Consider the following 27,851-nt stretch of genomic DNA (forward strand, 5'->3'; position numbering starts at 1 on the left):
TAAATGTACGTATACATGTATATTCATAGTGAAAAAAGGTCGAGTCAATATTATAATTATTAAGCACAATGCCAACCATGGATCCTTCATATAATGTACACATTACACTGCTGATTTCTTAATTTTGAGCTAATTAAGTACATGTACATATACAAACTCAATCGGCCTAACCTCAGCCAGTCTCTTTGCAGTGCTGATGGAGGTGCTCTTTTGCTCCCCGTAATCCTCCAGTTTACGAGACATGCTCCTGTTCTCAGAGATCAGTGCAAACAGCTCCGAGTCAGGCATGTTCTCGGCCTGTGTATGTGTTCGGGGGAGGGGAAATTTTGAGGGTGGAGTGTGATAAGGCAAAGCAGAGACAAAAATACTATCCCATAACCCTATAATTAAACTCTACGGGACAGTAAAATTGCCTCAAGGCTATGCTGTACATACATGTACATGTATACCTGACTGTACAGCACATCAAGCCAGTAGTCTGCCACCTTGGCCACTGAGGCATAACACTCCTCCAAGGTGCTGCCATTGAGGAAGGACTCGAACACGGAGGACTGGAATATTTTGATGAGTTGTAGCTCTCCTCTCCTCTTCACCTCAAACCCCTTTAACTCAGCAAGGCTACCATCTTCATTGAACACTGCATATCTAACAAGGGGGGAGGGGCTTGTACATGTGGTAGAATATTTTTATGCCCACCAACATACACGTGTACAATACAGTTTGCAATGACGAATTACATGTACTCGTGAACACAGGTGTCTGGCAAATTGAAATACATGTAATCCAACAAACAGTAAAATGTAAGGCAATTAAATTAGGATTTTGCAGTCTTAGTCATCCATTCATCCCTTAAGAGTATTGAGTATTAGTTCCTACAGTAATGGCCATAATTGTGTGTATAAATATACCTCTTCTTGAGTCTCTTCCCCTCTTCTTTCGAGCACGGCAGGATCATGGCACGATACGGACCGTCCACCTCGAAGAAGATGGAGTTCTCTTGTCTTTGCTCGTACACTACGCTCTCCGGGTCCACCAACTCTTGGTATTGATCGTTGGTAAAGAAATCCTTCACCATCACGTTCAACATTGCCCCAGGGTAGGAGACGGTCACACGTGACTTGCGAGGTACGTTGGTATGGAACTCAAAGTTCTCAGGGAAACTAGAGGGCAGAATGCACCAGATACCATCCGTGTCCAACTCAAGAGGGCGGCTATTAGGTGAATACATGTAGGACAAGGTAGAGATCGAGTGACAGTGGCACAAACTATACCAACTTGAAAGGTCATACGTACACACTACAGTACTTATTCGCTCATTCCTAAGCATAAATGCAAGTAGTACATATATACATTGGAGTACATGCATACAATTTATCAATCAATACGCATCATTCAGACGTTTGCTAGAATTCCTGCATACATGTATATGTACATTGTACGACAACACTTACCCTATCTGCTCGACAATCTGCCTGGCCTTAGTGATGATGTTGGCTCCAGTGTAGCACACAATACCAGCCATTTCCATGGAGTACCAGCGAGCACTGAACAAATACAGCAAACGTTAAGCACACATGCACACATGCCACAAGCAAAGCTGGAATTGCAAATTGCTATTGGAGCATCCCATCACAGCTAAGACAAACTCTCAATAATGGTACCATATGCACATGTACAGTGTGTACGCCTTAATGCTGCTTATGCATAGGTGGCTGACATTTACTTTTAGAGAACTTCGTACAATGTCATATACCCACCCGTACGTTTGTACAATGTCATATACAATGTCATATACCCACCTGTACATACATTTGTACAATGTTATATACCCACCCGTACGTTTGTACAATATCATATACCCACCCGTACGTACATTTGTACGATGTCATATATACCCACCCGTACGTTTGTACAATGTCATATACCCACCCGTACGTACATTTGTACAATGTCATATATACCCACCCGTACGTTTGTACAATGTCATATACCCACCCGTACGTACATTTGTACGATGTCATATATACCCACCCGTACGTTTGTACAATGTCATATACCCACCTGTACGTACATTTGTACGATGTCATATATACCCACCCGTACGTTTGTACAATGTCATATACCCACCCGTACGTACATTTGTACGATGTCATATATACCCACCCGTACGTTTGTACAATGTCATATACCCACCCGTACGTACATTTGTACGATGTCATATATACCCACCCGTACGTTTGTACAATGTCATATACATGTACCCACCCGTACGTACATTTGTACGATGTCATATATACCCACCCGTACGTTTGTACAATGTCATATACCCACCCGTACGTACATTTGTACAATGTCATAAACACCTACCCCTTCCTCATGACATAGCCATAGAATGAGTTGAGGATGCACTTGTGAGCCAGCTGCAGCGAGTCGTAGAGCACCTCCTTGTTCTTGCAGCTCTTGACCTCTGCCGGGTCTCCACTCTGTTTGGCCGCATCCAACTTTTTCTTCCATACCTGTGACAGCAAGTTCATTAATGAGTAATGGACAGTCATAATGTAACGTAGTTTAAGAGGAGGAGGTACATACAGAAGACTTCAGTGTATAAATAATGGTAATTGCATGATCACATATCGTATAGCGGGTTATTTTTGTATGAACATTTTTGTATATTTTGTATTGTAAAGCATCATACGAAACTTAAAACTACCCTACCGCAATAGGCTCAACATAACTATCCTGAGCTGCTGTACGAATATTTAAATATTTCTAATTGGGCAGTTCATACAAAAATTAGCACCAATAAAAATTACCCGCTCTACATACGGTACATTTGTACAGGGAGTTAACATGCACATACAGCGTGCATACCTTGAGTAGTCCCTTGAACTTGTACCGACGATCCCTGAAGGCTCTGACAGTGTCCACGTAAAACGAGTTTTCTCTCTGACACACAGTGGTGGTCTTTACGTCTTGTTTGGTCATACGCACTCGCTTGTATGCCTTACGACAATAGTCTAGGGGAACAAGGTTATATTTAACACAATCACCTGATTGGGACAATACAATTAAGCAAGTACAGTAGTTTCGACTCAAAGGCCTACATGTACCAGAATTGAACACCCACGCACACTGTCAATGTAAATGTACTTGCTTGCAGCCAAACATTTTTTGGAGGTACAAGTGTATGGCTCTTCGACCACACCTTATACCTCCACACACACAGCTCAACCGCCAGCCTCTTCAGCCACACCTTACCCCACACAACCCACACAACTCACTCGTCAGCCTCTTCAACAACACCTTATACTCGGCCACACCCTACACCCCACCTCACACGGCTTACCCGCCAGCCTCTTCTTCTCTAGCTGTGACTGCTCCAGGGGAGGGAGGGAGTGAAAAGACTTCATCTTGTCCCCCGGCCTCTCAGGAGGGAACGTCTCACTCTCTAATTGGAGCCGAATCGTCTGGTACTCATTACGACTGGCAGGCACTGGAAGGGGGTGGGGTGTAAGGTGTAAGCTTACATGTACAAGAATTACAGCACGCTCAGTCATAAATATGATGTACGTGCATGTATTGAGTATGATACATGATATAATTTTAGAGTACTGTACGTTGTACAATAAGTTTCACTTGATTACAACCATAATCATATCATCGTGCGTACGTGTGAAGTAATCACACACGTAAATCAATACATACTCACGGTAATCTGCCCTCCAAACCCACTCCATGGGTCGCTGACACATAGCCCCAGGCTTATTGAAGTCACATGCTGCACACGTGGCCTCGTCTACAATGGCTGATGGTTGAAGTCGATTGGTTAGAATAATGTTGGGATACATTGCTCCTACATCAAGATGGTAAATCATCGGGTTCTCCATCCTAAACGGAGTGTCTCGTAAATTGTTGAGTTTCGAGATAATTTCGGAGCAGGTTTCATCAAAGTTTGTAACTTGGTCTAGTGGTATTTTTTCTTCGACCTCTAGGGCATGTGTCATTGTGCGAAGAACATTATCTGCAAGGTGCTGGCACATCTCCGGGTTCTGGGAGGGAGGGAGGGGGGGGGGGGGGGTAATATAAGGATACTATGTATACATGTAACTACACTGAAATGTTGGCATAATTACGAGTAAAATCGTCCTTAAAGGATACAGCATTCGCAATGTATGCAAATAAAATGTATGCTATGGTGCATTTATATATGATATATGCACACTCGCATTATTGTTAGAATAGTACATGTACACAAGCACGTACTGCATGTACATATAAGTATGAAATGAGTACAATGACACAGATGTAACAGACGCAGATCTTCACCATTTTGAATCGTGTGGGGATGTCACTACGGAAGACACCTGACTCCAGTGCCTCCACATGACCCCCCACATAGGTCTCCGAGTCCAGCAGGTGACCATCGGACGTCAGCTTGCTCAGTATCTTAGGGGGCAGAGAACAAAATGACATCTCATATACATGTACTACTGTTGTACATACGGTAACAATCACACAGGTTAGTGAAAATAAAATATTTCTATACTATCCAATACCATTTAAGACTGTCACTACATGCACAGTGTAGTGAAGGTAATACTTAGTAGTGTAATTTTTTCATAGGCATGGACTGAGAGACCTTTTAATGAAAACGAACTTTAGTTTATAGCTTGGAGGTGATCTCTATAGGCTGGCACACAGAACCATAAGTCTGAGAATTGTGGATACTACTAAATGCGTAATCTTAAGGACCGCCACCTTTCTGTTGAGACTGGACCAGTCTCAACAGAAAGGAAAGGTGGCAGTACAAGTGTTCACAAAAGCAGTATACTAAATATACTATTATATTAGTATACATACTAACAATTGTCTCCCTATGTAACTCACGGCCTCGTGCTTGTTGGGAAAGACGATGTTTCCATGGAAAGCCTGCACCATGAGCAGAGTCTCGCAGAGTGTACCAGAGCCCTTCCTCAGCACCTCGTCCGGTTCCATGGGGATGATCGTGCAGAGGGCAAAGATAAACGGGTGCACATATTTCATGTAAAGGTAGTACGTCGCCACGGCATCAGATACAGAATAGTTGGAGAGCCCCTGTGGGTGTGGCATGTGGTCAATCGTGTACAGTCATGGAATACACACGATACATGTACATGTATAATATATTGTTATCGTTTTCTGTAAATCCTAAAATTTCCTGAATACTGCACCCAAAATGTTTGTACACAAGTTCTACAATACAAATACATTTACAATTATATATTCCCAATCAACAAACAAGTGCATGTACACGTATAGCCTCCTGAAAGAGAGGTTGACCTAGACCAATACATGTAAATATTGTACAATAGATTGTAAGAGCACTTACATTACCTAAAGAAGAAGGCTCAAACAGTACGCCCCACTAGTACTAACCTGCGGGTCCTCACAAGCCATCCTGCACATGTCCTCTGGGTCGAGTTCCACCGGATCATAGCGCAGCTTGGCCTTGGTGGTGGCCTTCAGGTTCTGGGATCCCACGGGAAGGTAGCTATCTCTCTTCACCCATCTTGAAGGGGGAGGGGGGGATTTAAGATATCAGTCTTATGCGTACACTTACATAATTATGGTTTTAGCAAAACGATAACAAGAACGTGTTTTAGCAAAATGTTTTAAAGTCATGTTAACCCGAGTGCCATACCAGAGAGTGTTGACTAACTAAGTGATCAAGCGATAATCACTCCATGTACATGTGCATGTGGGGGGGGGGGGGGGGGTCATATGTACATGCATGTACTTGTACGGTACAGTTTTATGTACACAGTTACTGTACCTGTAAGCGTCCATGTGTATGCAAGGTCGGCACTTGTACTCATTCTGTGTGTCTGGGCTAAACCCGATCTCGTCCATCATGTTCAAGTGGTGGTGGGTTGCCCTCGCCTCCACAAACGGCCTAGGGGTGTGTGGTGTTAGTCTATTACAAGCAGTATGGACAAGTAGATCTATGCATGCACACAGTACTAAGCTCAAGCTGGACACTACACTGTATACATGTACATGTGTATGTAGTGTACCTAAATCATTACCATACATGTTTGCCTGCTAATAACCAATGAAATCACGATCGATATTCAAATAGTGTGTATATTATTATGTACAATGTACAATGTACCAATGTGAAATCTCTGCAACGTAAGAAGGATCCCTCTAGCTACATGTACATGTATATGTGTACATGCATGTACTGTAACGTACATTACATGTGACTGCTTTCTATTCTCACCAATCAAACAAGTCTCCATTGTAGGTGACAAAGATGTTTGGCCTTATCTCCAGGATGTGATCAAAGAACTTGCGGAGTAGAGAGGCCTCATCGGGTTCATTGAACACTATAAATGGTCCCTCGTACTCGGGTTTGGGGGTGTACTCAAAGTCCTCCACGTCCGCTCCTATCACCTCCCGGTTCGTAATCAGGTAGCCCTGCAGAAGAAGGGGGGGGGGAGACGTCGTGAAATGTACACAAATGTACTCCTGTACACACACACACACATCCAGCAGTCAAATAGAAGTTGTGTAGTGTGAACAGAGGCATACTGATCGTAACACACATCAATGAGATTACTTAGTTGATCGAAGGACAGAATGACTGTGGGTGATGCTACACTAAGAATCCCAGCTGCTATTGCCCCATATGGGATGAAGGGTGAAGGAAACCATACATGTAGTACGGTCCACAGTACTGCTTGTGACTCAAGGAATGGCAAGGTTAGAGCTTCTTTGATTCTATTTATATCTCCCGGACCCCATGATATTTATATCTCCCATGACAAGTGAGGACACTAAAATAGCCAGAAATATTGGTATGGAGTTAAATATCACTCCGTACATGTACATACACGTCACATGCATGTTGTATCTTTTAATACACACTACTAAAATGAGCCAGCTGCACATGATATGTACTGACTGTCACCTAGTAAAGACTCACCTGTCCATCTATCATATAGGAGATCATCATGATGCTGTCTAGACTTCGATCGGGAAACTTAAGAGGCAGTTTTGTAGTCTCGATATCAAACGCCAACACAACTGGCTCTGGACGATCGGGTTCCTCACTAACCAATGAGAATTCAGGAGGGTCGGAACCCCGCCCCTTTACATGGTACCAGTGGCCGACATTAATCTTTAGGTCTATAGCGACACGTACGTGGTAAGGAACATCATACTCCCTGATGCCAGTAATGTTTTCCATTTGGTCTGTGACACGAGAAGAGGTGGAGCCAGCCTCAGACATGTTTCTAAGGGAAGGCAGTACATTCGCTACATTCGTTACATGCATATCTCATAACCTACAGCTAAGCTGTATTCTGACAGGCATATCAAATAACACCAGTAAAGACACATGTACGTATAACATGACAGACGAATAAGCGCACTGAGTAGCTAATCTCAGCCTCGTAGAGCTCACCTGGCGGTAAAGAGAGAAGGATCGTAGGCAGAATGAGCCTTTTCCCTTTCTCTGTTCTTTCTGACAGCTGGCATGACATCACGCTTTGCTTTTAGGAGATCCTCAACGCTATGGAATCGAAGCTTTAGGAATCGAGCCTTCAGACCTACCAAATGGTTGGCTAGATCCAAATCTTCTTTCTCTACCATGTCTATTCCAGCCACTCTACCGGAGAGTTTCCGACTAAGGAAGGAGCTAACTTCACGCTCTGTGTCCTGTGTGGGCGTGTGTGAGTGTGTGCGTGTGCTATGATGGGTGTACAGGGTTACACATAATTATTATGGTGTACAGTGGAATAAAGGAGACTTTAAAAGAGCACTTGGTTTTTTCAATTTTTTGTACTAGGGTGAATCAGCCATAAGATATATAAGACATATATAATAGTAAAAACTACTTAATCAGGGAGTGTGCTGTCTGTGAAGATATAATTATAAATGTACATGTACTAACCATGAGATTCAGCACAAATCAAAATGTGTTAAATGTGTGTGACAATTGATTAACGACTGCACCTTCTTGGTAGAGATATAGAAGTATGGCTGGAACGGCAATGTCGCCTTGAAACGGTCGCCATCTTCTTGGATGAAGTAAAAGTCCACAGCACTCACCAACTTTTTGTTCTCATCAACAATATCAGCCTGTGTACAAGGCGGGGCTTACTATATGGGTCATCAAAACACCAAACCGCTATGTCAAGAATAAAACTGATGTACACACAATTTTGTAAGGATACCAGTACATACACGTAAAGTCATATAGTATTTTATGAGAACCAAAATAACTCCACAGGCACGACAGGGTTATCACATGCTGTACATACATAGCTATGTACATGTACATGTACGTACTAACTGTATTCGTCCACCTGATCGTTATTCAATAAACAAGTGGAAACGGTCACATAATAGGCTATTCAGCATTTCAAGGTGCTACCCAATAAGGCACAGAAATACAGAAAGTGCGGTTCAATTCACAGGCTAGCTAGACTACATATATCACATGATCACTCACGGGGTGAATGTTGATGAGCCAGCCCATTCTCTCGGAGGTTCCCTGGTAACGACTGAACCCAAACCGAGCATCCATCTCGTCACATTGTTGGGCTCGCTGGTAGCGAGCACTCACAGACGTGTCATCCCTGATATAAATTTATAGATCTAGATATGCAGACTTGTACCGATGCAAATATAAACAATTGGAAAATGTCATGCTGTGTATGATGTTGTTTCAGGGCACAAACAATAATTTATAATGTAATGCTATAATTCATAATAAAAATCAATATAATATATCTTGTACAGCCTATGTGTACGTGTACGGTCAAGATTGTCTTACCTGTCCCCTCCACGACCCCTGAGCCCAGGTACACCTGCCTCTCTGTTTAGTTGGAAACGATCACTCATAGAGCTAGCTGCTGTATTTTTTGTATCTTGGTCTATGTCTCACAGCTGAGGTCACAGCCTTTTTTCCCGCCAATTACCCACTAACCCAAGTCCAAGCCCACGTGACATACATACTTCTGCTTTTATTGCAGACAAAGATCAAGAAAATAAATAAAAATAATGCTTCTAAAAAAATATATCTTCTATCACTAGACTAGTTCATTCACTAGACTAGTTGAATTATCAATCGTCTTGGAGAAGAACAATCTCAACATTATCATGTACACCTTGAAGCAACAGTTGTCCCTCATACGAAATGATCTTCTTGCGTTTGGCAGCTCTCAAAGTCCCAACGAGAGCTTCAAAAAGATTTGCACATTTGTCATCACTGAAAAGAACTCCAAAGGTAGTGCTGATCTTTCCCTCAGCATTGGGGGTCCCAAGCCTTTTGATCTCATCGATCAGTAGTTCCACTTCGTGTTCAATATTCATGGCTGCCCTCGGTGACTGTATAAAAGTTATATTTAGTAACGTGTCGAGCTAAGGCTACACAAAGTAAATTACTTGGTTATCAGGCCCGCCCGCTTCGTTTTTTTTTCTTTTATACTTTTTACGACCTTTGACTTTTTGTCTGCCTCACAACAGCTTTAATAACTTTGTGACCCTTTTGCTGAATAGGCCTACGCATTAAACAAAAAAAGTCGCTTCCCCACATCTTGAGAACCATGGCTGAAGTATGGGAAGTTACACGCTACATAACTGCGTAAGATGCTTGTGTAAGATGCTTGTGTTATAATGCACCTATCAATGGCAAGTCCCACCTCCCCTACTACAGGCATAGGTGGGGATTTGATTGACTTCTCCCCAGGGGCAGAGAAATTGATTTGACATGATTGCGCATTAACTACATAGCCCTGTGCTGATCAATGCACTTGTCTACGGGGATTTGACATCGAGGCTGCCCCTAGATGGGGTGCATGAATTATGTATGTTTCAAATCCCTACCATAAGCATCTTACGTTTTAGAACGCATTACTAAGGCCATACCAAGTTTTTTTTCTTTCTGACTCACTGCTTGAGCCAGAAACTATATGAGCGTAACATAAACAAACACTAACCGTTAGACAGCCTAGCGCCTACCGGTAAGTTTTCTTTTATGAAACAGGAAATTAACTTGGTATAGAGTCAAGTATTGATTGTTGTTCCAGACAACAGAGGAGACATAGTCCTCTTTTAATGTAATACCCTTTCTCACCTTCTTTAATGCTTGTGCCTCAGAGCCTCCCAAAAGAATGTTTTCATAACAAAAAGTCACGTGGCTAAAATTATTATTCTGGTGTGCATCTTTTGGAAATATTTAATTATGGGTGAGCTTGTAGCTGGAGTAGGTGATGAAGTGCTGCTGTTTGCTACCTTCCTGATCCTGTCTGCTTGCATGTACGTAAGTGTCCTGCTATACAGGAGCCATGGTAACAGACAGAACACTGAGCAGCCAGCACCACAGGGTATGTCCTCATAATATACACGTACCTACAGCCGGGCTAGTTGGGCGTGGCTCAACCGTCTCCTGACGGGAGGTCGGGTTGCAAGCCTATCTGGGATTTGTTCCAGCGCCACTATAGTGGCGCCCTATCAGATTGCAGCATTTTTCACGTGTTTGGTTACACTTCCGTTTGCATCTAGTTGTGAAACCGCATGCAGTATGCTGTGGTTTATCCACGTCATCATGTCGGTTAACACCCACTTGAGAAGAAGAATAACATAATGCTGCAGAACAAATCCCAGATAGGCTTGCAACCCGACCTCCCGTCAGGGAGACGGTCAGGCCACGCCCAACTACAGCCGGGCTACCATATTTTTTCTACATACAGCGCCACCCTATTAGAAGCGTCAAGTCCCAAAAGTAATTTGTTTTACTCCAATTGAGCGCCAAGTTAATTCTGGAATTATTTTTTCTGGTGCTAATGAAAAGGCTATAGCTAGCTACATGTACATACGTGTACATCAGAGGAGGGTGGACAGGGTCAAAAGGTCACTAATGAAACATCATGTGAGCTTATGTTTTGTGCAGTAAATTTGCAAGTTTGACTGCACATCGCGCCCTGATTCTTGTGATAAAGTAGCCCCTTCATGTTACTGCTGCTGCAAATTAGTTAACTTTTAGCTACTGCGCCCCTCCAGAGAAATCGTGCAGTGCCTAAAAGGGGTGACCTCTCACAAAGGTCGTAGTTCTGTCATGTCAAACTGACCTCTGACCTTTATAAAGTAGGAGCTACCGTGCTGTAGAGTGAATGTATAGCTCAGCTATAATCATCATCTAAGTATACTCTTGTTTCCAGAATGAAAAGGTGGCCTGCTGGCTAGAAAAGAGCTTGTTAAAGTAGGTTCAAGGTTCATTATTTTAATAAAGATTACGTCATTATTAACTTTTTGGCTTCGTGTCCAACCTCCTCTGCGTGTACTGCCCTTTGCAGCTCACTTGGAAGTTTAGGGCAAATAGTAAATTGCAAAAAACCACTTGAGATAAGTGTAACAGTTTACGTAAGTAAACCACAATACTATAGAACAAAGGACAAAATTGGAATAGACCAGATCTTTATATGTTTTGTTGTTGTTGTAGTTTTTCACGCTATTTGTTGTAGCTCACATAAGCTCACGTGAAGTTTTGGCAAATAGTATTACAGTACTGTAAAATGCAAAAAACCACTTGAGGTAAATGTAACAGTTACAGCTAAACCACAACTTGGCCAAATCTCTATCTACAAGTACTCAGTTTGGGCTGTAGGAGTAGCTTGATTACGACATAAACTGCCTGCATGCATGTTCGTCTAGCCATTTTTAAAATTGTTGACTGAGAAACAGCCTGCTGCTGAACCAGTCTCCAATTCTCTGCCACAATGACATAGTACGCCACTTAACTCCTCTTGATAAGGATTAGTTTTTCATGGTTACCCAACCAGTAGTTTATGCTGAATACTGTACTAGGTATAGCTAGAGATCTATATATCCACATAAAGATCTGAATCCAAAATTTTAACTTTGTCCCTTGTCTATAGTATTGTGGTTTACTTGTGTAAACTGTTACACTTATCTCAAGTGGTTTTTTGCATTTGCTCCAAACTTCCAAGTGAGCTGCAAAGGGCAGTACATGTAGGTACAATTGATCTATCGTATAGTGGGTTATTCATTTTTCATATGGTGGAAATTTTCTAATACTTCGTGTTGTAGTGCTTCGTACGAAAATTAAAACTCTGAAATTATTTTACCGCAATACGTTCAACATAACTATATATCCTGAGCTGTACGAATGTTTAAAATACGAATTTTATTGGGCAGTGCGTACAAAAATTTACACCAACGAAAATTACCTGCTATACAATATAGGAATGGCTATCTACGTTTTATGCTAAGCACTCCAATGTAAGCGCTAAACTGGAATTAACTATTATTCTAGCGATAAAAAACTACACCTATCAAATAAAAGACTGAAAAATCATAATCACATTTTTAGGTGCTAAAATTACCATTAAGTTGTTGTAATTATAGCACCCCAAATAATTATTACACATTTAAGCGACGTATCCTTTAGAGCCCAAAAATTTACCTTCAGTCCGAGCTGGCAAATGTAAAATGTAACAATAATTATGTACATTATACACACAGCAAACGAGAGTGAAAGCAGCAGAAGTGAAGCAACAAATGAAGCAACTATTCCTCCGTCCAGTCAGCCTGAAATTCAGCCCAGCACACAATCCACTCTGAGGTCGCGCTTTAATCCGATAGGTACTACGTCAGAGCGACTTGAGTCTAGTGACCAAATCAGCACTGCTGATCCTCCATCTGATAGTGGAACTAGTACTGCTTACGAGGAGCCCAGTGGTGACAACTTGATTAGCATTCGTCTGATTTTCTCCAATGAGAGCAGAACTGTGAGACTTGCTCCTAACACAACACTTCATGAATTACGAAGGTAATTAAGTTATCTGCACTCGTACATTGTGGAAAGAGGAAGCAAAGTATTATATTTATGCCTCGGTGCGCATGCGCACCTACTCTGACCGTAGTGTGTATCTGTGTAAACTGCTACAGCTACTCAAGGATCTCAATGAAGTGCAAGTAAGAGTTTCTATAGGCTTCTAGTCATGTTTTTTTTCTTGGATTTGCAAAATAATGCTTGATTCTAGAGTTATGCCTACTTGGAATGCCATTGCAGCCTTTTCAGAAGAGTGCGTAGAAAAACTTGTCCATGGAATGTTGCTACTCTACTTAGTAGTTAGCTCTGCACTAGAACGCTAGCTATTGGTAGCTGCAAGAGTGAGAAGAGAGCTGCAAGGCTCTACTGATGCAGCCATTAATTTTAAACTTGGTATTGATCGTTTTTAACAACAATCATGGTGATCATTACCCACTCTTTGACTGGGATTGGATTCTGCCTGCATGCAGCAAAATTAATTATCATGATATAATGTATGTATAAAAGCTATTGCTAATAGCTATGTTATGTAGCTTTGACACCTCCACTAAGGCATCAGCACCCGCGATACTTTCGTAATGATGGTTTTTACCTCATCCAATGATGGCTCTAGATGTAGAGAGATACAAATGATGGTCCTTCATGCTTGTACATGATGGATTATTTTGCTTATAATTTTTGTTCGTGTATTTTATCTCGTCCTCCATGTTTCACTTACAGCTCCCATTTCAGAGCCGAGGTGGCACAAAACAGACCGGTTAGATTCATCTTCCAAGGTCGAGTCCTCCCCGATGACAATGCAACACTTGTTAATCTCGGGATCATTGATGGTCGTGCAGTACATGTGCACATAGGGAGGCCCCGTTCACCTGGGGAAGTCCCCACAGATGGACCTGATACCGATCAAGACTTGGACTTATCACGTTTGTTTGTACCACTGTTTGGAATTATTCTCGGCCTAGTCTGGGTGTCTATGCTAATGTATCCTGGTGTTTTTAATTTCACTACCAAGATTTTCTTGTTTTTGCTCTCATTAGGTTATGTAATGCTCACTTATGTGACCACATTCAGTTAAAAATGTTTCTTTCTATAATTATGCACTTGTTACTAATACGACTGAAAAAATATTATTTTATCACATCAATGTGGAGCATAATGGGTTCTTTCGACAAGCATGATAGGCTAAATTTGGGGCAGTGCTCAAAAGCATACAGAGGCATAATTTGCCAAGGCCTAGTATGCTAAAAAACTTATACATAGAGGTAATTAGGTAGAGGTAATTATACTTTGCTAATTATAATATTGCGTTTTCAAGTAGTATGTACATGCATGCATGTAATAGTTATTACAGGCTATGAGAAAGGCCTGAGATCATTATCTACTACAAGGGCCAATAAACTGCTTGTGGCACGAATTTTTATGCACTAATTTGAAACCCTTTGCTGCATATAGAAACCACTTAGCTTGCTACACATGTACATAGATATGAAAAAAAATTTGTTGTAGTTTTGTTCTGTTTTTGATGGCTATTGTCAGGAGTGAACTCCTGCCATTGTATAGTAACTGCATTCAAACCATGCATGTATATCACGCACACATTTCTTTATCACCGTTACACCATTATGTATAGGTGTTCACCAAATGCATGTACATGTATGGTATGTAGGTGCATGATGATGACATTAGAGAACTCTACAATCTGATTGTGTCAAAATCATGGCTACATTATTTTTGCTACACGCTAACAATTATTATTACTGCATTATAACAATTCAAGTTCAAATGTTCCATGATTCTGCATGGCTCTTAAGCCTGATATTCTGCGGAATCCGAGTAATCACTACTACAGATAAAAGATGCATATCATAATTATAAATAAATGACAGCTAATCGTAACTTGACTTACGAATATTCACATCTGTGGCCAGCATAGTCAGTGGGACATACACAATAACCAATGCCAGGGAGACATGTTCCACCATTTTCACACGGAGGGAGACAAATACCTATAAATATAGATACATTGGATAAATTAATGTTGAGCTTTAGACTGTTGAAGTATGTAACGCAGTGTAAACTGAAGCTGCACTGAAATGACGTCTTTAACGCCTTTCAATACTTAGGGTCGGGCATTTCCAAACTACTTTTGCATTTCTTAACGTCATTATGACGTTAGGGAGGGGGGTCTTGGGCTATGACGTTAGTATTGACCACAAAGTTCCAGGGCATGTCAAGAAGGGTGTGACTTGCAACTAGCCATGTCACTGAGGCAAAACTGTTTTGTTGAAAGTTCTCACATGCAGACAAGTATGAATCATTTATTGACAAGTGGAAGCATTAATAATAATAATGAAGGCAGCAATAAAAGTAAATCAAAGAAGCACTGTGGCTGTTTTAGAACTGTGGTGTGACTGTTTAGATGGGTGTGGCCCGTCCCCAGGCCATGCTCATATAGTGAATTCTTGTGACGTTTAGAGGGGGGGTTAATATTAACGTCAAGAAATGCAGAAGTAGTTTGGAAGTGCCCCCTTACACTATCATGTTTGCAACTAACCTTCATTGCAAGTTTTACCAGTGTAGCCGGTAGCACAGAGGCATGAACCATCACTCAAACACGTTCCATGAGCACCACATGTGGCACAATCAACTGCACGGTCATACATAGATCTAATTATAATAGTGAACATGCAGCTGATATGCCATACTTTATTATCTTCTCCCTCATAAGATAGTTCACATGAAACATAATTAAAATTATATGCATCATTTAGTCATGCTGATCTATAGTTTATAGATCTAAAATGGTGCTTACTGATTTGACACTGGAGCCCATCGAACCCGTAAGCACAAGAGCAGTGTCCTGGAGATACACAGTGTCCACCATTTAAGCATCCACTAGGTAAAAAGCAAATGGCTTCTGTACATCGTTCTCCTTTCCAGCCAGAATTACAATCGCAAGTATTTTCATCCGTACACGCACCATGAACACAATTAATGCTGCATTTTTCTAAATACAATGTACATGCATGTTAAGGAAAGCACGTTTAACTGTAGAAATACTCACGGATTCCACATCTTGAACCTTCATAGTTTACATCACAAGCACAATGACCAGGAGAAATACACCGTCCACCATTCAAACAGCCATTTGGTAGACAAACCGCTATATACATGAAAGTTATACAGCATGCAGTTATCAGTATGCTATAGAAGGACACAAGGTGTCATGAGGCGAGTGTAAGCATTTGAGTTAACAACTGAAACTCAGAGACGTTGAAGCTGGAAGGTAGCGTCTTATAAGGCCAAGAATGACAGAAAATATTCAAAGCAATATCAGGCTAAGCTAAAAATGCCAGCGAAAGTCCTCCTATATAGCAGATTAATAGACTAAACGAGTACTATTTGTTGCCTTTTAACCTCTGAGATCAAAGGAAATGCAGTGCCAATAAAAACATCGCAGATGCTGATGCCTCGGTGGAGGTGTCAAAGCTATACATAACATAAAGTTACTATAGCTATTAGCAATAGCTTTTATAAACACATTACATCATAATGAAAATTTTTGTTAAGGCTGTATGCAGGTAGAATCCAGAGGAAGAATGCCAGGGTCAAAAGGTCATTACCACGTGGCCCTATGTCTTATACATATAAAACTGAGTTCACCCTCGTGCCCTTGGATTTATACACCACCAATATAGCTTGATCCTCTTTATAATCACAGCAGAAATCGGTTGAGCTATCGCGCCCCAGACGAACCAGCTTGAGAAAAGAGATCCAGAATTTAATTGCAACCCTTTGACCTTTTATTGCATTCTTCACTTCTGCGGCTATATAGGGTATAAATGTTGATGTATTGACTTACTGCACTGGATATAGATCTATAGGTATAGTAAGCATTCCAAACAGACAAATAAACAACAGAAGCTGCTATATTCAGCAACGGTTAAGAACCCAGAACAAGAATGTTTAATCTTTCATTAAACGTGACCCTATTAATCCTGGCATTCCTCCTCTGGGAAGAATCACAGCGAAACTCAAAGAGTGAGTAAGGATCGGCCATGATTGTTGTTAAAAAGGATCAATGCCAACGGTGCAGTCCAAGTCAAAATTAATGGCTGCATCAGCAGAGCCTTGCAGCTCTCTTCTCACTCTTGCAGCCACCAATAGCTAGTGTTCTAGTACAGAGCTAACTATACTAACTAAGTAGAGTAGCAACACTATATGGAAAAGTTTTGCTACGCCACTCTTCTAAAAAAGCTGCAATGGTGTTACAAGTAAGCAAAGTAGGCAAAACTCGAGAACCAAGCATTGTTTTGCAAATCCACGAATTAAAATCCAGGAAACATTACTAGAAGCCTATAGAAACTCTTACTTGCACTTCATTGATCCTTGAGCAGCTGTAGCTGCAGCTGTCTATACAGACACACAGACAGACACACAAACACACTACCGTATACCTCGCTTGCGCATGCGCACCGAGGCATAATTATTGTACTGTGCAATGGTCAGTTCTGTATACCGTATAGCGTGAAATTTTTGAGGGGCTTAATTTTCGCGGATTTCGTGGGTTAGAATTCTACACGAAAATTAAGTCTAGGAAAATTGTTCTTTAATTAGAATTACCTGCTATCATGCAAATATTTAAAGGCGTGGCTTCCGGTAAGCAGTCATTCTGCGAACATTGTGCAACGAAATGGCTTTTAGAGGCCAATCCACGAAATATAAGTGCCTCGAAAATTTCACGCTATACGGTATATGGCATACAGAAAGTGGACCTCTGCATGGAGAGAGAATCCATCTCCTATCCTAAACTTTAAACCATTGCTTTTCAGTATAAAAACACTCACTTTTATTATTTGTGGGATATATAGGAATGTGAATATACATTCAGTTGTCTCATAATTATAATACCCACTATTAGATTTCCATGCTCGAGTAATCATTCATTCACCTCGTGTTTTATCAGATTACTTGTGAAAATATTATCATTATAAAAGGAAAATTTGGTGAGTGATATATTTGGCAAAAATTCCTTTGAACGAATTGGTGTTTTTTAATTAAGCCTCTGCTACTAAATTTGCCATATCACCAAAATAAAGTGCTCGTCAAATTTTCCTATCACATTAATGCATGTGCTTATGACAACGTTATAGTTATTGACTGATTGACTAGTAATTATGGCTTATAACCAATGCTGAGGGCGTATTATGTACATGCTTACGCTAGTTTTACCTTCTTTGCAGTTGCGGCCGGTCCATCCACTTTGGCATTCACACATACCATGAACGCAGACCCCTCCATGCAGACAGCCAGGTTCACACGTTTCTAGCACACATTAATAATTTGTATATATAATTTTAAGGTGTCCACCACCAAGGAAATCACTATATATATGCTACATTGTGCATGCAAATTATCTAGCCTCGTTTCCAGCTCAATTTTGAACTGACCTGAAAACACGACCTGGTATTGTATAGGGTATGCTTATGAACCGAGAAAAAAACAGACATATTGCGCGTTTGAGTGATACCTCCGTGTTATGTTCTCTATAGCAAGCTAGTATGTTCAAATCTGGATTTGATTGTGATAGAGCACTCTGGCTTGCCAGGCTTTATTTTTTTGCTTGATAGTCATTCAGCATAATTTAAAAAAGGTCTGGTGAAAGCAGCATCATGGCATGCAAGCGACTTGCTAAGCACTAGCTAACACCTTTTACATATAAAATGACACAATGATCACAGTGACTGTTTTACAAACCAAAAATGCTGACAAAATACTAGATGCAATTTACCAAATTGCATTTTTAGCAACCATAAATTGAGGCTATAATTATATAGGGAAGAATATGTTCAAATGTTTTCACTATTATAAGTGTATGAACCGTAATCATATAATTATGCAGAGTGATGTGAGTGAAAAATGCCCACTAAACTCTTCTCTGAGTCAGTTTTGTGATACTTATTTTAGGAGTGGCTACTGGACATAATAATAGCTACACGTCATTATGATACCTGTCGCACAATGAGGTCCTGTCCATCCATCCAAGCAACGACATTGCCCAGGTAGTACACAGACACCATCATTTAAGCATGGAGGATTGCATACAGCTGCATCACAATAGAACAAATGCAGATATAATTTTTATTCACTATATAATTATTGTACTGGCTCATGTCATAAAACTATGGCATGTACGTAGCATACTGGATCAAATTTACCTTCATCACAATGATCTCCTGTCCATAAACCCAAACATTGACAGACATTTGGCTCCACACATTCACCACCATTTGCACAAGCAGGATTGCAAACAGCTGCATTAAAATTAATAATTATAATGCAGTAAGGCATGGGCCACATGCATAGATACCGATATTTCGGCATTGTCATGCCTCAGTGTGCATGCACAAAAGAGGTATGCGGTAAGTGTGCTAATGTGCGTGTGTGCAAAAATGGATACTTTAGCTTACTATGAAAGCCATTGCAGACTCATCAGGCTCATTTGTAGCAAAATATGCTGCTATTCTACTTAGTAGTTGCCACACATGCATGCATGGAGAGTGATAAAATAGCTACAAACTTCCACTGTCAATAATGATTGAGCAGAACCATTGCACCAATCATTGCATCGATGTTACGCATTCCTTATAGTTAATGAACTATTGGCATTGTTCAACAGCAATCATGCACGGTCAATCATTTCCTACTCTTTTCCATACATGCAAACTAACATAAGCAGCCACTGAGACATCGTGGTGTTTTTAAATAACAAGTAGTTTTAATACCTTCAGTGCATCGGGAGCCCAGAAATCCTGTCCCACTACACTCGCAGTGACCGGGACTGATACAATGACCTCCATTCCCACAAGTGGGGTTACAGACAGCTGCAAGCATGGAAACATGAAAATAAAATATAGCAAATGGATGCTGCATGATTTCAATGTTGCATGCATGCGCACATGCACGCCAATTTTCATCATACCATCTTGGCAATTATCACCCGTCCACTGCGTAGTGCAATGACATTCCCCAGGTCTGATACATGTGCCACCATTAGCACAAGAAGGAGAACAGCCAGCTGCGAAAAATGTATGATAATTATGTATAGACTATAGTGTAAACATTGAAAACGTACGATCTTCGCATCTTATTCCTTCCCACTCCCGAGGACACCCACAGTAGCCAGGTGCAGTACAGTTACCACCATTTTTGCAGGGTGGGAAACAGACGGCTGCGTATAACAAACAGTGTTATCATAACCACTAATAATGTTCGGCCTATTAGTGTAGATATAAAATGATCAAGGCCACGAGGGATATCGGGATGAAAAGCACTGTCCGAGGGCATGTAGCACAAGAGGAGGAGTGCTTTTAATCACGATATTTCCCAAGTGCGCATGATATAATTACGTAAATTGTCTCACTTCTTTAACTACATCCATGGTAACTATTGATGTCAGGGATAGCAATCATGTGGCAATTAGCTGTAGCTATAGGATGCATGACTGAATAGAACAACGGATATAATAAGATAGAACCTTAACAGTCTCGCTGATTTTGTTTATATAAGGACGAGCTATTAAGCTGGGGTTGACACCTCCCAACCCCCTATTCCAGAGCCACAAGCAATAAAATTCCTGTTAGCTGTTGGAAGTTCTTCTTCCCTTGCATGGCCTTGCTACGAAGTTTAATATGAGGGTCACAGCTCGTACTTAATACAGCTCACAGCAGCAACAGCTAGCTACAGCCAACTGCTCAAAACATTTGGATCTGCATGCTACATTCATGCACTGCAATGTCTTTCAGGCATCCCATAATCAATGTGTCAAACAAAAACTAGTTTAAAAATTTGATCTCTATTATTAGACATTATTTCAACTATAATAATTATAATGAAAGCACCGCGGGTGCTGATGCCTCGGTGGAGGTGCCAAAGCTACATAACATAAAACTACTAATAGCTAGCTTTTATATACACATTGATTATAATTATCATGATGAACATTTTTAATTTTGCTGCATGCAATCGCAGAGAAACTCAAATAGTGGGTAATGATCAACCATGATTGTTGTTAAAAACTATCGATGCCAAAAGTTCAAGTCTAAAATTAATGGCTGCAAGTCAGTAGAGCCTTGCAGCTCTCTTCTCACTCTTGCAGCTAGCGTTCTAGTACAGAGCTAACTACTAAGTAGAGTAGCAACACTCGGTGAACAAGTTTTGCTACGGACTCTTCTGAAAAGGCTGCAATGGCATTCCAAGTAAGCAAAACTAGGCTTAACTCGAGAACGAAATTTTATTTTACAAATCCACAAATAGCAAGCCAAGAAAACATGACTAGAAGCCTATAGAAACTCTTACTTGCACTTCATTGATCCTTGAGCAGCTGAAATAGTCTACACACACAGACACACAAACACACTATACCGTATACCTCGCTTGCGCATGTGCACCGAGGCATAATTAGCTTACTGCAGACTATAGACTCCAGTTAAAGCGTGGCCGTACTTTTACGCATTGGTTAAAGCCCTTGTGGTCACAGCTATGTACTTGTTCTTATTTGTAGTATATACTCGCAAATTATTTGATCTACAGTAGACTCTCGCTATTCCGGCTCTCTGAAGTACGGCCACCTCGATATACCGGCCATTTGGTTTGGCACGGAATGCTAGCTATATGTTTACTGCACAAAACTCACCCTAAAGTACGGCCACTCGCTATTCCATTTACCGGCCAGTGCTGGCTGTTGTCCCGAACAAGGTTTTCAATGTAATTTTATACGTATATTACGGCCGGATGTGATGTTTTAGGTGCATGTGGTTTAGCAAATAAAATTGGATTACACTTAAATAGAGAACAGAATGATTCCTTATCCTTCATTATCCTCGAGACAAGAACCACAAAAGTAGTCATTAGATTCGAGGTAAGGTCGTTTTTAAACCGCGGCTACTTCCTGAGATACAGCCACCTTGCTATTCCGGCCAAGCTGCATGGTCCCAAGGGTGACCAGATTAACGAGGGTCTACTGTATACATCTTAGAAGTGACACAATTATAGCTATACCAAGGCCCTGTTGTAGGGATCTATTGCAGTAAACCCACCAAGCCCGAAGGCAGATGGTTTACATTGCCATCAATCCTCGTAGTATATCATGGTGTGAGTGTTATAAATTCTACGTGAGATTGGCTATATACGTTGTGCTTCTACCATGGTAACTCACATTAAACTATCACTAAGAAAAGTAAATTGTAAGCATTGTCGAAAAACTTGCTCTGTCAGCCATTCTATAATGTATCGCTACCATACAGAGGAGGTACGACATGCAGGAGCAATTAGATGTAATTGGAAATTAATTGGTAATTTTTACTGAGTCAGCAAATACGTTCAGATACAGAAAACTCAGCATTTGTAGAGTCCTATGGCTAATAAAAACAACAGGCAGCAATTGCAAGATCACTTCTATGTAGCTAGCCTGTTAGTTCTCAGGTATAAGGTCACTGTATTGAGCATCACGTAGCTACACATATACATATTTGCTAACTCAACAAATAGGGCAATTACTATTACATAACAATCACGTGCTACGAATATTGTCAAGTCAGCAAAATATGTGTAGCTACGTTGATGCTCAATGCAGTGACCTTATACCTGAGAACTAACAGGCTAGCTACATAAAGTGATCTTGTAATGGCTGCCTGTGGTTTTTATTAGCCATAGGCTCTACAAATGCTATATCTAAACGTATTTGCTGACTCAGCAAAATTTCCAATTAATTTCCAATTACATCTAATTGCTCCTGCATGTCGTACCTCCTCTGGCTACCATATACCCAGAGGAGGTCTGACATGAGTACCTCGATTAGGCGTTAATTAGTCACATGCGCAACAATGAATTTAACGTTGAATTTTGCACATGACCAAGCCTATAATCAAGCCTGATCGAGGTACCTCTGCCATATATATATACCATTGATCTATAGATTTAACTGCAAGAAATGCTAATTTGGCAGACCCTGAGCCCCTCTCAACTATCTATACTCCAAGGCGGGCATAAAGCTATACTACCATGCATGCACAACACAGAGTCAGACATGCAGTGCAGTAATGGTCGAGTTCCACTCTACATGCAGCGCTTTGTAATGAGCTATATATGATCTTTTCTTTCAACGGAAATTACTCCAGCTAGAAAAAACAAAAGCATGCAGCGTTCACTTAACTTAAGTTTCTGTTTAGATTTTCATTTTCATCAAAGAAGCACTTCTCAGGGTTAAAAGGTCTTTTGATTAGCCAATATTTAGTCTAAACTCATTCTCAACTCTATACTTACGACGTACTTTTTGGTTCAGTATGACGTTTAAATTGCAGTCAATTGGCCATGAGCAAAAAAACAGGTATTGTCAACCAGGAGTGCATTCCTACTCTGTGCCTATTATAACTATAATACCTTCTTCACAAAGTGGTCCTTCGTAGCCTGGAGCACAGTGACACGTCCTTTCCTGAGTGCAAATGCCTCCGTTCTCACATAGGGGATCACAGATTGCTAAATCCATGTACATGAACATGATTATAGCAAGTACATTAAGCCATGTTTATGCATAATGAATGCTACAATTATAATGGTTTGTATAATCAAAGATAACAGAGCATAGAAAGTCTTAATTATCTATGGTATAATGTATATACAATGCTTACGTTCACTGCATGTACTTCCACGATAGGTGGAAGGGCATGAACATTGTCCAGGTGCTACACATGTGCCTCCATTTTCACAAGCAGGTGAGCAGACAGCTGTAAAACAAATATGACTGCGAGCATGCATGACTGCATTAAGCAACTGATTGCTTATTAGGTTACTGTATTATAATTAATTATATCCATGCATGCTTGGGCTATACAGTGGAACCTCCATAAAACGGACACCATTGGGGAACAGCCTTTTGATCGTTATAGAGAGGTGATCTTCCTTGGGAGGTTTCGATTGCCAGCTATATGTATTACTCTCTGAGCCATTTCTTGCTGCAAATGAATCTTGAAGCTTTGTTAACTGCTTCTTTAGCTCATACAAGCTTTGAAAAGGCTGTACAGCTAGGTTTTCACGATTGTGCAGCTAATTCTGGGTGTGGGCTGTCCGTTCTGGGAGGTTATTGCTAAAGCTGATTGGGGAATAGAAAGCTGCTCGTTATATGGAGTAGAGAGGTGGTCGCTCCTGAGAGGTTGCTCAGATCTCTGGGTTACTTTACATTGAAGTCATTGAGTTTCAATCCGGACCTGAGCTCTTGGCCGTTATATAGCGTGTGCATGGTTGCTCTTTGGAGGTGGTCGTTAATGAAGGTTCCACTGTACCATTAGGGATGCCGCCTGGTATAATTATACATGCAGTGGAACCTCTATAATTATAACGGAAACCCAAAACAAAGTTTTGCTCTGTTACAGAGAGGTGTTCGTATAGTAACAAGTTTAAGTTTCACGAATCAATTCCTACTTCTATAGCGAACCTATAGGGACAGTACGAAATGCAAGCTTTGAAAATACTGCAGAGGCAAGCCCTGTATGCAGCTATAGGTTGCATAAAAAATATCTCAGCAATGATTTTCTGCTGATCCAGTATGAGGCTGCTTGCATGCAAATAGGAGCAAGGTGTCCATTTTGCTCAATGTTTCATGCGGTCTACTGTGTCTCCATAATTAAACTCCATTTTATACGGGCCAGATTGTCGTCATTATTCGTAAAGCAGGGTTACAGTACTGTAACTAATCATCATTTGATAATTTGCCACAAAAATGATTAGACAGTACAATAATAATTATCTATATAATTATTATACTTACGGTTTTCACAACTAGGGCCAGCATATCCAGTAGGACATGAGCAAGTGTTAATGTCCACACAAGTTCCTCCGTTTTGACAAGGATTTGCACATACAGCTGTATATTGCATGCATGGGACTCAGTGTCATAATGCAATCGTAATCATGCATAGAAATGGTTAAAAGCGTGTTTAGTCAGCTGAAGTAATCTACCAAACTTTATCAGACACCTATGATCAGCAGCTAATTACACAACAAGACACAAGACGATCTTTAACAATATCACGCTTTGTTAATATATATATATATATATATATGTAAGTGGCCGATTACCATGCTGACAAAGATTTCCTTCCCATCCAGTAGCGCACTGGCATTCATCAGGAGAAGTACATCGACCTTGGTTTTGACATGCTGGCTCACATATTGCTGAAAGTAATGAATAAAAGTATAATAATTATACTGATACAAAATTTGGTAGATGCTAGGCTTTGACCAACCAAAAATTCTATACTCATGGTTCTGTAGTAATTATTCCAGCATGCAAGTTTTTCATTCAGCATATGTTAGTATATACCTTCTCCACAATACTCTCCCTTCCAACTTGCTGTACAAGAGCAAGTATTTGGTGCAGTGCAGTGTCCACCATTTTCACATGAAGGGTTACATTCAGCTGAAATAAAATACATAATGACTCACAATTATAATATTATTTATAAAGCTCACATTCTTGGCATTGAGGTCCACTATAGTGTTGAAGGCAGTGACACACTCCTGGAGCAATACAGCTACCACCATTGTCACACCCTGGCACGCATACCGCTGCATGTATGTATATTGAAAAAGATGACAGGTCATAGACAATTAAAACTCTAGCTATAATTCCTTGGGATGTATGAAACTTGACCAAAGATAAATACAAAGTTCAGGCAAAATGGATGTAGACTACTGTATTAGAATGTTTTCATGTAAAAAAACGAAAAAACCTTTGCAAATAAGCCAAATAAGCAGTATATAGCTCGCATGCAGCTACATTCCGGACATCATATAACGTGCGCTATAATGATATAGAAATAATTATATACCCGGACAATTCCAAAGTAATTATATCTCTTGCTGTTTGGTATAATTGTGCATTACCACTGTGAGAAGTAGCCTGCATGCATGCACATTTTACAATTATATATGCTTCAAAATTATATAGTCATATAAAATATAATACTTACGGGTCTCACAACGATGTCCTTCGTACCCACTATGACATGAGCATATTCCAGAACTGATGCACTTTCCGTTGATACATTCCGGATCACATACAGCTGATTCATAATAATGTGCATGCATATGCATATTTACATTGACTGTAAATACTTACGAATACAATTTGAAGCACTTCCTGTGTAGCCAGGACAGCAGTAGTTTTCAAGGTAAGACTCTGTATAGTATGTAGTGCTATACGCTGTTTTGGAATATTTCCTGCATGCAAAAATTATTACAAGTGAAATCGGTAAAATGTGAATGATTGTGTTAGAATTGGCAGTGTTTGTAAAGATAATAATTATATACCAGTCGACGATGGAATGTCCAACTGATATAATTATCTCGAAACTATAACTGCATGCAAAGCTAGTTTTTTGGGCCTTTCTTGTGTATATGCCTGTGTTCTATAGTATCCAAAAACGTTCACATGCAGAAGCTACAAAACTGTTGCCAATCCTAGTTTAATGGCTTAAACATTTTTACTCAAGGCGCGTGGGTAGCCACAGGTTATATATATAGTAGTCATCTGTTTGTCTCTGTATATTCTAAATCTTATCTTGGCTGCCATAGCACTGCGTTTACAGCATGAATAGTTTCCACACAACATTTTAGTGAGTGGCAGAATTTATTTTAAAACTTCGTTGTCGACTCTGCCTCTGCATGGAGTCTTTATTAATAACTATAACCACCATGCACGTGGGTTTTGTACACCCAATTAATCTATACAGAGTGTTCAACTTGTATTAATTTAATTCTACTCATACATTGCAAACAGTGAATACCTGCAGGCCCTGTTCCCAAGGGCCTGGAATCAAGGCTGAAGGACAGGTGTAAGTAAGCCTATATTATTATAGCTTCATTGTGATGCACAAAGTTGAACAAGTGCAAATTGTTTTGAGAGTGTCTGATTTCCGAATATTATTATAATCTGCATGTATATACATGGTGTGAGTACTGGTAAATATTAACTTACACTTGCCGAGAACGTGAACACCTGCTCCATCCCCAAAAACCACATTTTACTGTGTAGCCTTCAGTCCTCAAAGAATACCTTAAGGTGCTGACTTGCCTAGAGCGTTGCCGATGGTTGACTCGAACACAAACACCCCTACAATAATAACTGTTATCAATATAATAATATAAAATTAATTTAAATGGGCGTCGTGATAATTATATATAGCATGAGAATCCTCGTGTTTTATGCAATATACATTATATATACAGGCAACTCACCTTCGGGGCATATTTACTTTATTCCCACTACTAATAAAAAAATGTTATGCTGCAGGTAGTGCACATGCATGCACTGCACTGCGTACAGTGGCAGATCTAGACGGGTTCCATGAAACCCCCCTTTCACACAAGAACCATGCACTGATGATGGCAGATCAACTACTGAACTATATCTATATATATATATAGCTGTACAATTTAATCGTTGTGACTAACCACAGCTTTAGCATGCCTGCATGCAGGTATAAGATTCATAGCCTGACAAGGCTATAAATATTCTGGTTTCAAATGCACGGTTAATTGGTTGCGAATGACATTGCACATGCAAGCCTAAATGCCTTTCTGCAAAGCACGAAACAGCATGCAAATGCTCTCTTTGCGGCACGTCTTTCGATCGCAATGTACGGAAACTTGCAATTTCCAATTGAAACAGACTCGCATTCGAAACCAATAAAGAGGAACAGTGCCATACATATATAGTCTAACTAGAGTTGCATGCAAGATGATCTATATAGTATTATAATAGTGAGTCTTACTCTGATTGTTGAGCAGTGACTGTCCAACTGATACAACCAATAATGAACGATATATATAGGAGACAAAATCCTTTTGCCATGATTGACTTGTATAGATCTATAGATTAGCTTCCACACTTTCTTTTGCTGGGTGATCTGCTTTAAAAACAGACTTTAGCTAGATCTGCTCACTAGGCGTT

The 27,851-nt window shown here is 40.4% G+C and overlaps 3 protein-coding genes across 4 annotated transcripts in view; 1 reads left to right on the forward strand and 2 right to left on the reverse strand.

Moving 5' to 3' along the window:
• The window catches only part of LOC135344561 (DNA polymerase epsilon catalytic subunit A-like), a 77,195-nt gene extending 68,225 nt beyond the window's left edge, over positions 1-8,970 (reverse strand). Inside the window, exons 1-18 of the mRNA XM_064541786.1 lie at positions 8,822-8,970; positions 8,498-8,624; positions 7,999-8,124; positions 7,448-7,701; positions 6,968-7,277; positions 6,263-6,459; positions 5,813-5,932; positions 5,416-5,548; positions 4,888-5,094; positions 4,327-4,446; positions 3,710-4,049; positions 3,347-3,493; positions 2,872-3,017; positions 2,368-2,516; positions 1,452-1,544; positions 909-1,211; positions 450-645; positions 172-297 (exon numbers count right to left, since the gene is read on the reverse strand). Of these exons, the coding sequence (XP_064397856.1) occupies positions 172-297; positions 450-645; positions 909-1,211; positions 1,452-1,544; positions 2,368-2,516; positions 2,872-3,017; positions 3,347-3,493; positions 3,710-4,049; positions 4,327-4,446; positions 4,888-5,094; positions 5,416-5,548; positions 5,813-5,932; positions 6,263-6,459; positions 6,968-7,277; positions 7,448-7,701; positions 7,999-8,124; positions 8,498-8,624; positions 8,822-8,889 (3,162 nt within the window). The 5' untranslated portion in view covers positions 8,890-8,970. The remainder of the gene's footprint in view (positions 1-171; positions 298-449; positions 646-908; positions 1,212-1,451; positions 1,545-2,367; positions 2,517-2,871; positions 3,018-3,346; positions 3,494-3,709; positions 4,050-4,326; positions 4,447-4,887; positions 5,095-5,415; positions 5,549-5,812; positions 5,933-6,262; positions 6,460-6,967; positions 7,278-7,447; positions 7,702-7,998; positions 8,125-8,497; positions 8,625-8,821) is intronic.
• Positions 8,971-10,190: 1,220 nt separating this feature from the next.
• Positions 10,191-13,968, forward strand: LOC135344631 (transmembrane and ubiquitin-like domain-containing protein 2). Its single transcript, XM_064541891.1, has 3 exons — positions 10,191-10,373; positions 12,532-12,838; positions 13,562-13,968. The coding sequence occupies exons 1-3, from the start codon at positions 10,232-10,234 to the stop codon at positions 13,914-13,916; spliced, it is 804 nt and encodes a 267-aa protein (XP_064397961.1). The 5' UTR covers positions 10,191-10,231; the 3' UTR covers positions 13,917-13,968.
• A 555-nt stretch (positions 13,969-14,523) lies between these two features.
• LOC135343822 (tenascin-like) lies at positions 14,524-27,842 on the reverse strand. 2 transcript variants are annotated; one of them, XM_064540836.1, is made up of 21 exons: positions 27,673-27,842; positions 26,877-27,011; positions 26,019-26,119; positions 25,870-25,962; positions 25,370-25,465; positions 25,221-25,316; positions 24,977-25,072; positions 24,666-24,761; positions 23,530-23,625; positions 23,282-23,377; positions 19,977-20,072; positions 19,824-19,919; positions 19,627-19,725; positions 19,060-19,155; positions 18,853-18,948; positions 18,074-18,166; positions 15,906-16,004; positions 15,654-15,848; positions 15,396-15,488; positions 14,748-14,847; positions 14,524-14,681 (listed from the first exon to the last, which is right to left on the reverse strand). In XM_064540836.1, exons 1-21 carry the CDS (start codon positions 27,750-27,752, stop codon positions 14,648-14,650), a joined length of 2,082 nt encoding a protein of 693 aa, XP_064396906.1. In that variant the 5' UTR covers positions 27,753-27,842; the 3' UTR covers positions 14,524-14,647. The 2 variants fall into 2 exon arrangements, with proteins under 2 accessions (XP_064396906.1, XP_064396905.1); XM_064540835.1 differs by having other exon boundaries at positions 14,524-14,684.
• Between the last annotated feature and the right edge of the window lie 9 nt (positions 27,843-27,851).

The sequence above is a fragment of the Halichondria panicea genome, chromosome 11, assembly GCF_963675165.1.
Source record: "Halichondria panicea chromosome 11, odHalPani1.1, whole genome shotgun sequence".
NCBI classification, from domain to species: Eukaryota; Metazoa; Porifera; class Demospongiae; order Suberitida; family Halichondriidae; genus Halichondria; species Halichondria panicea.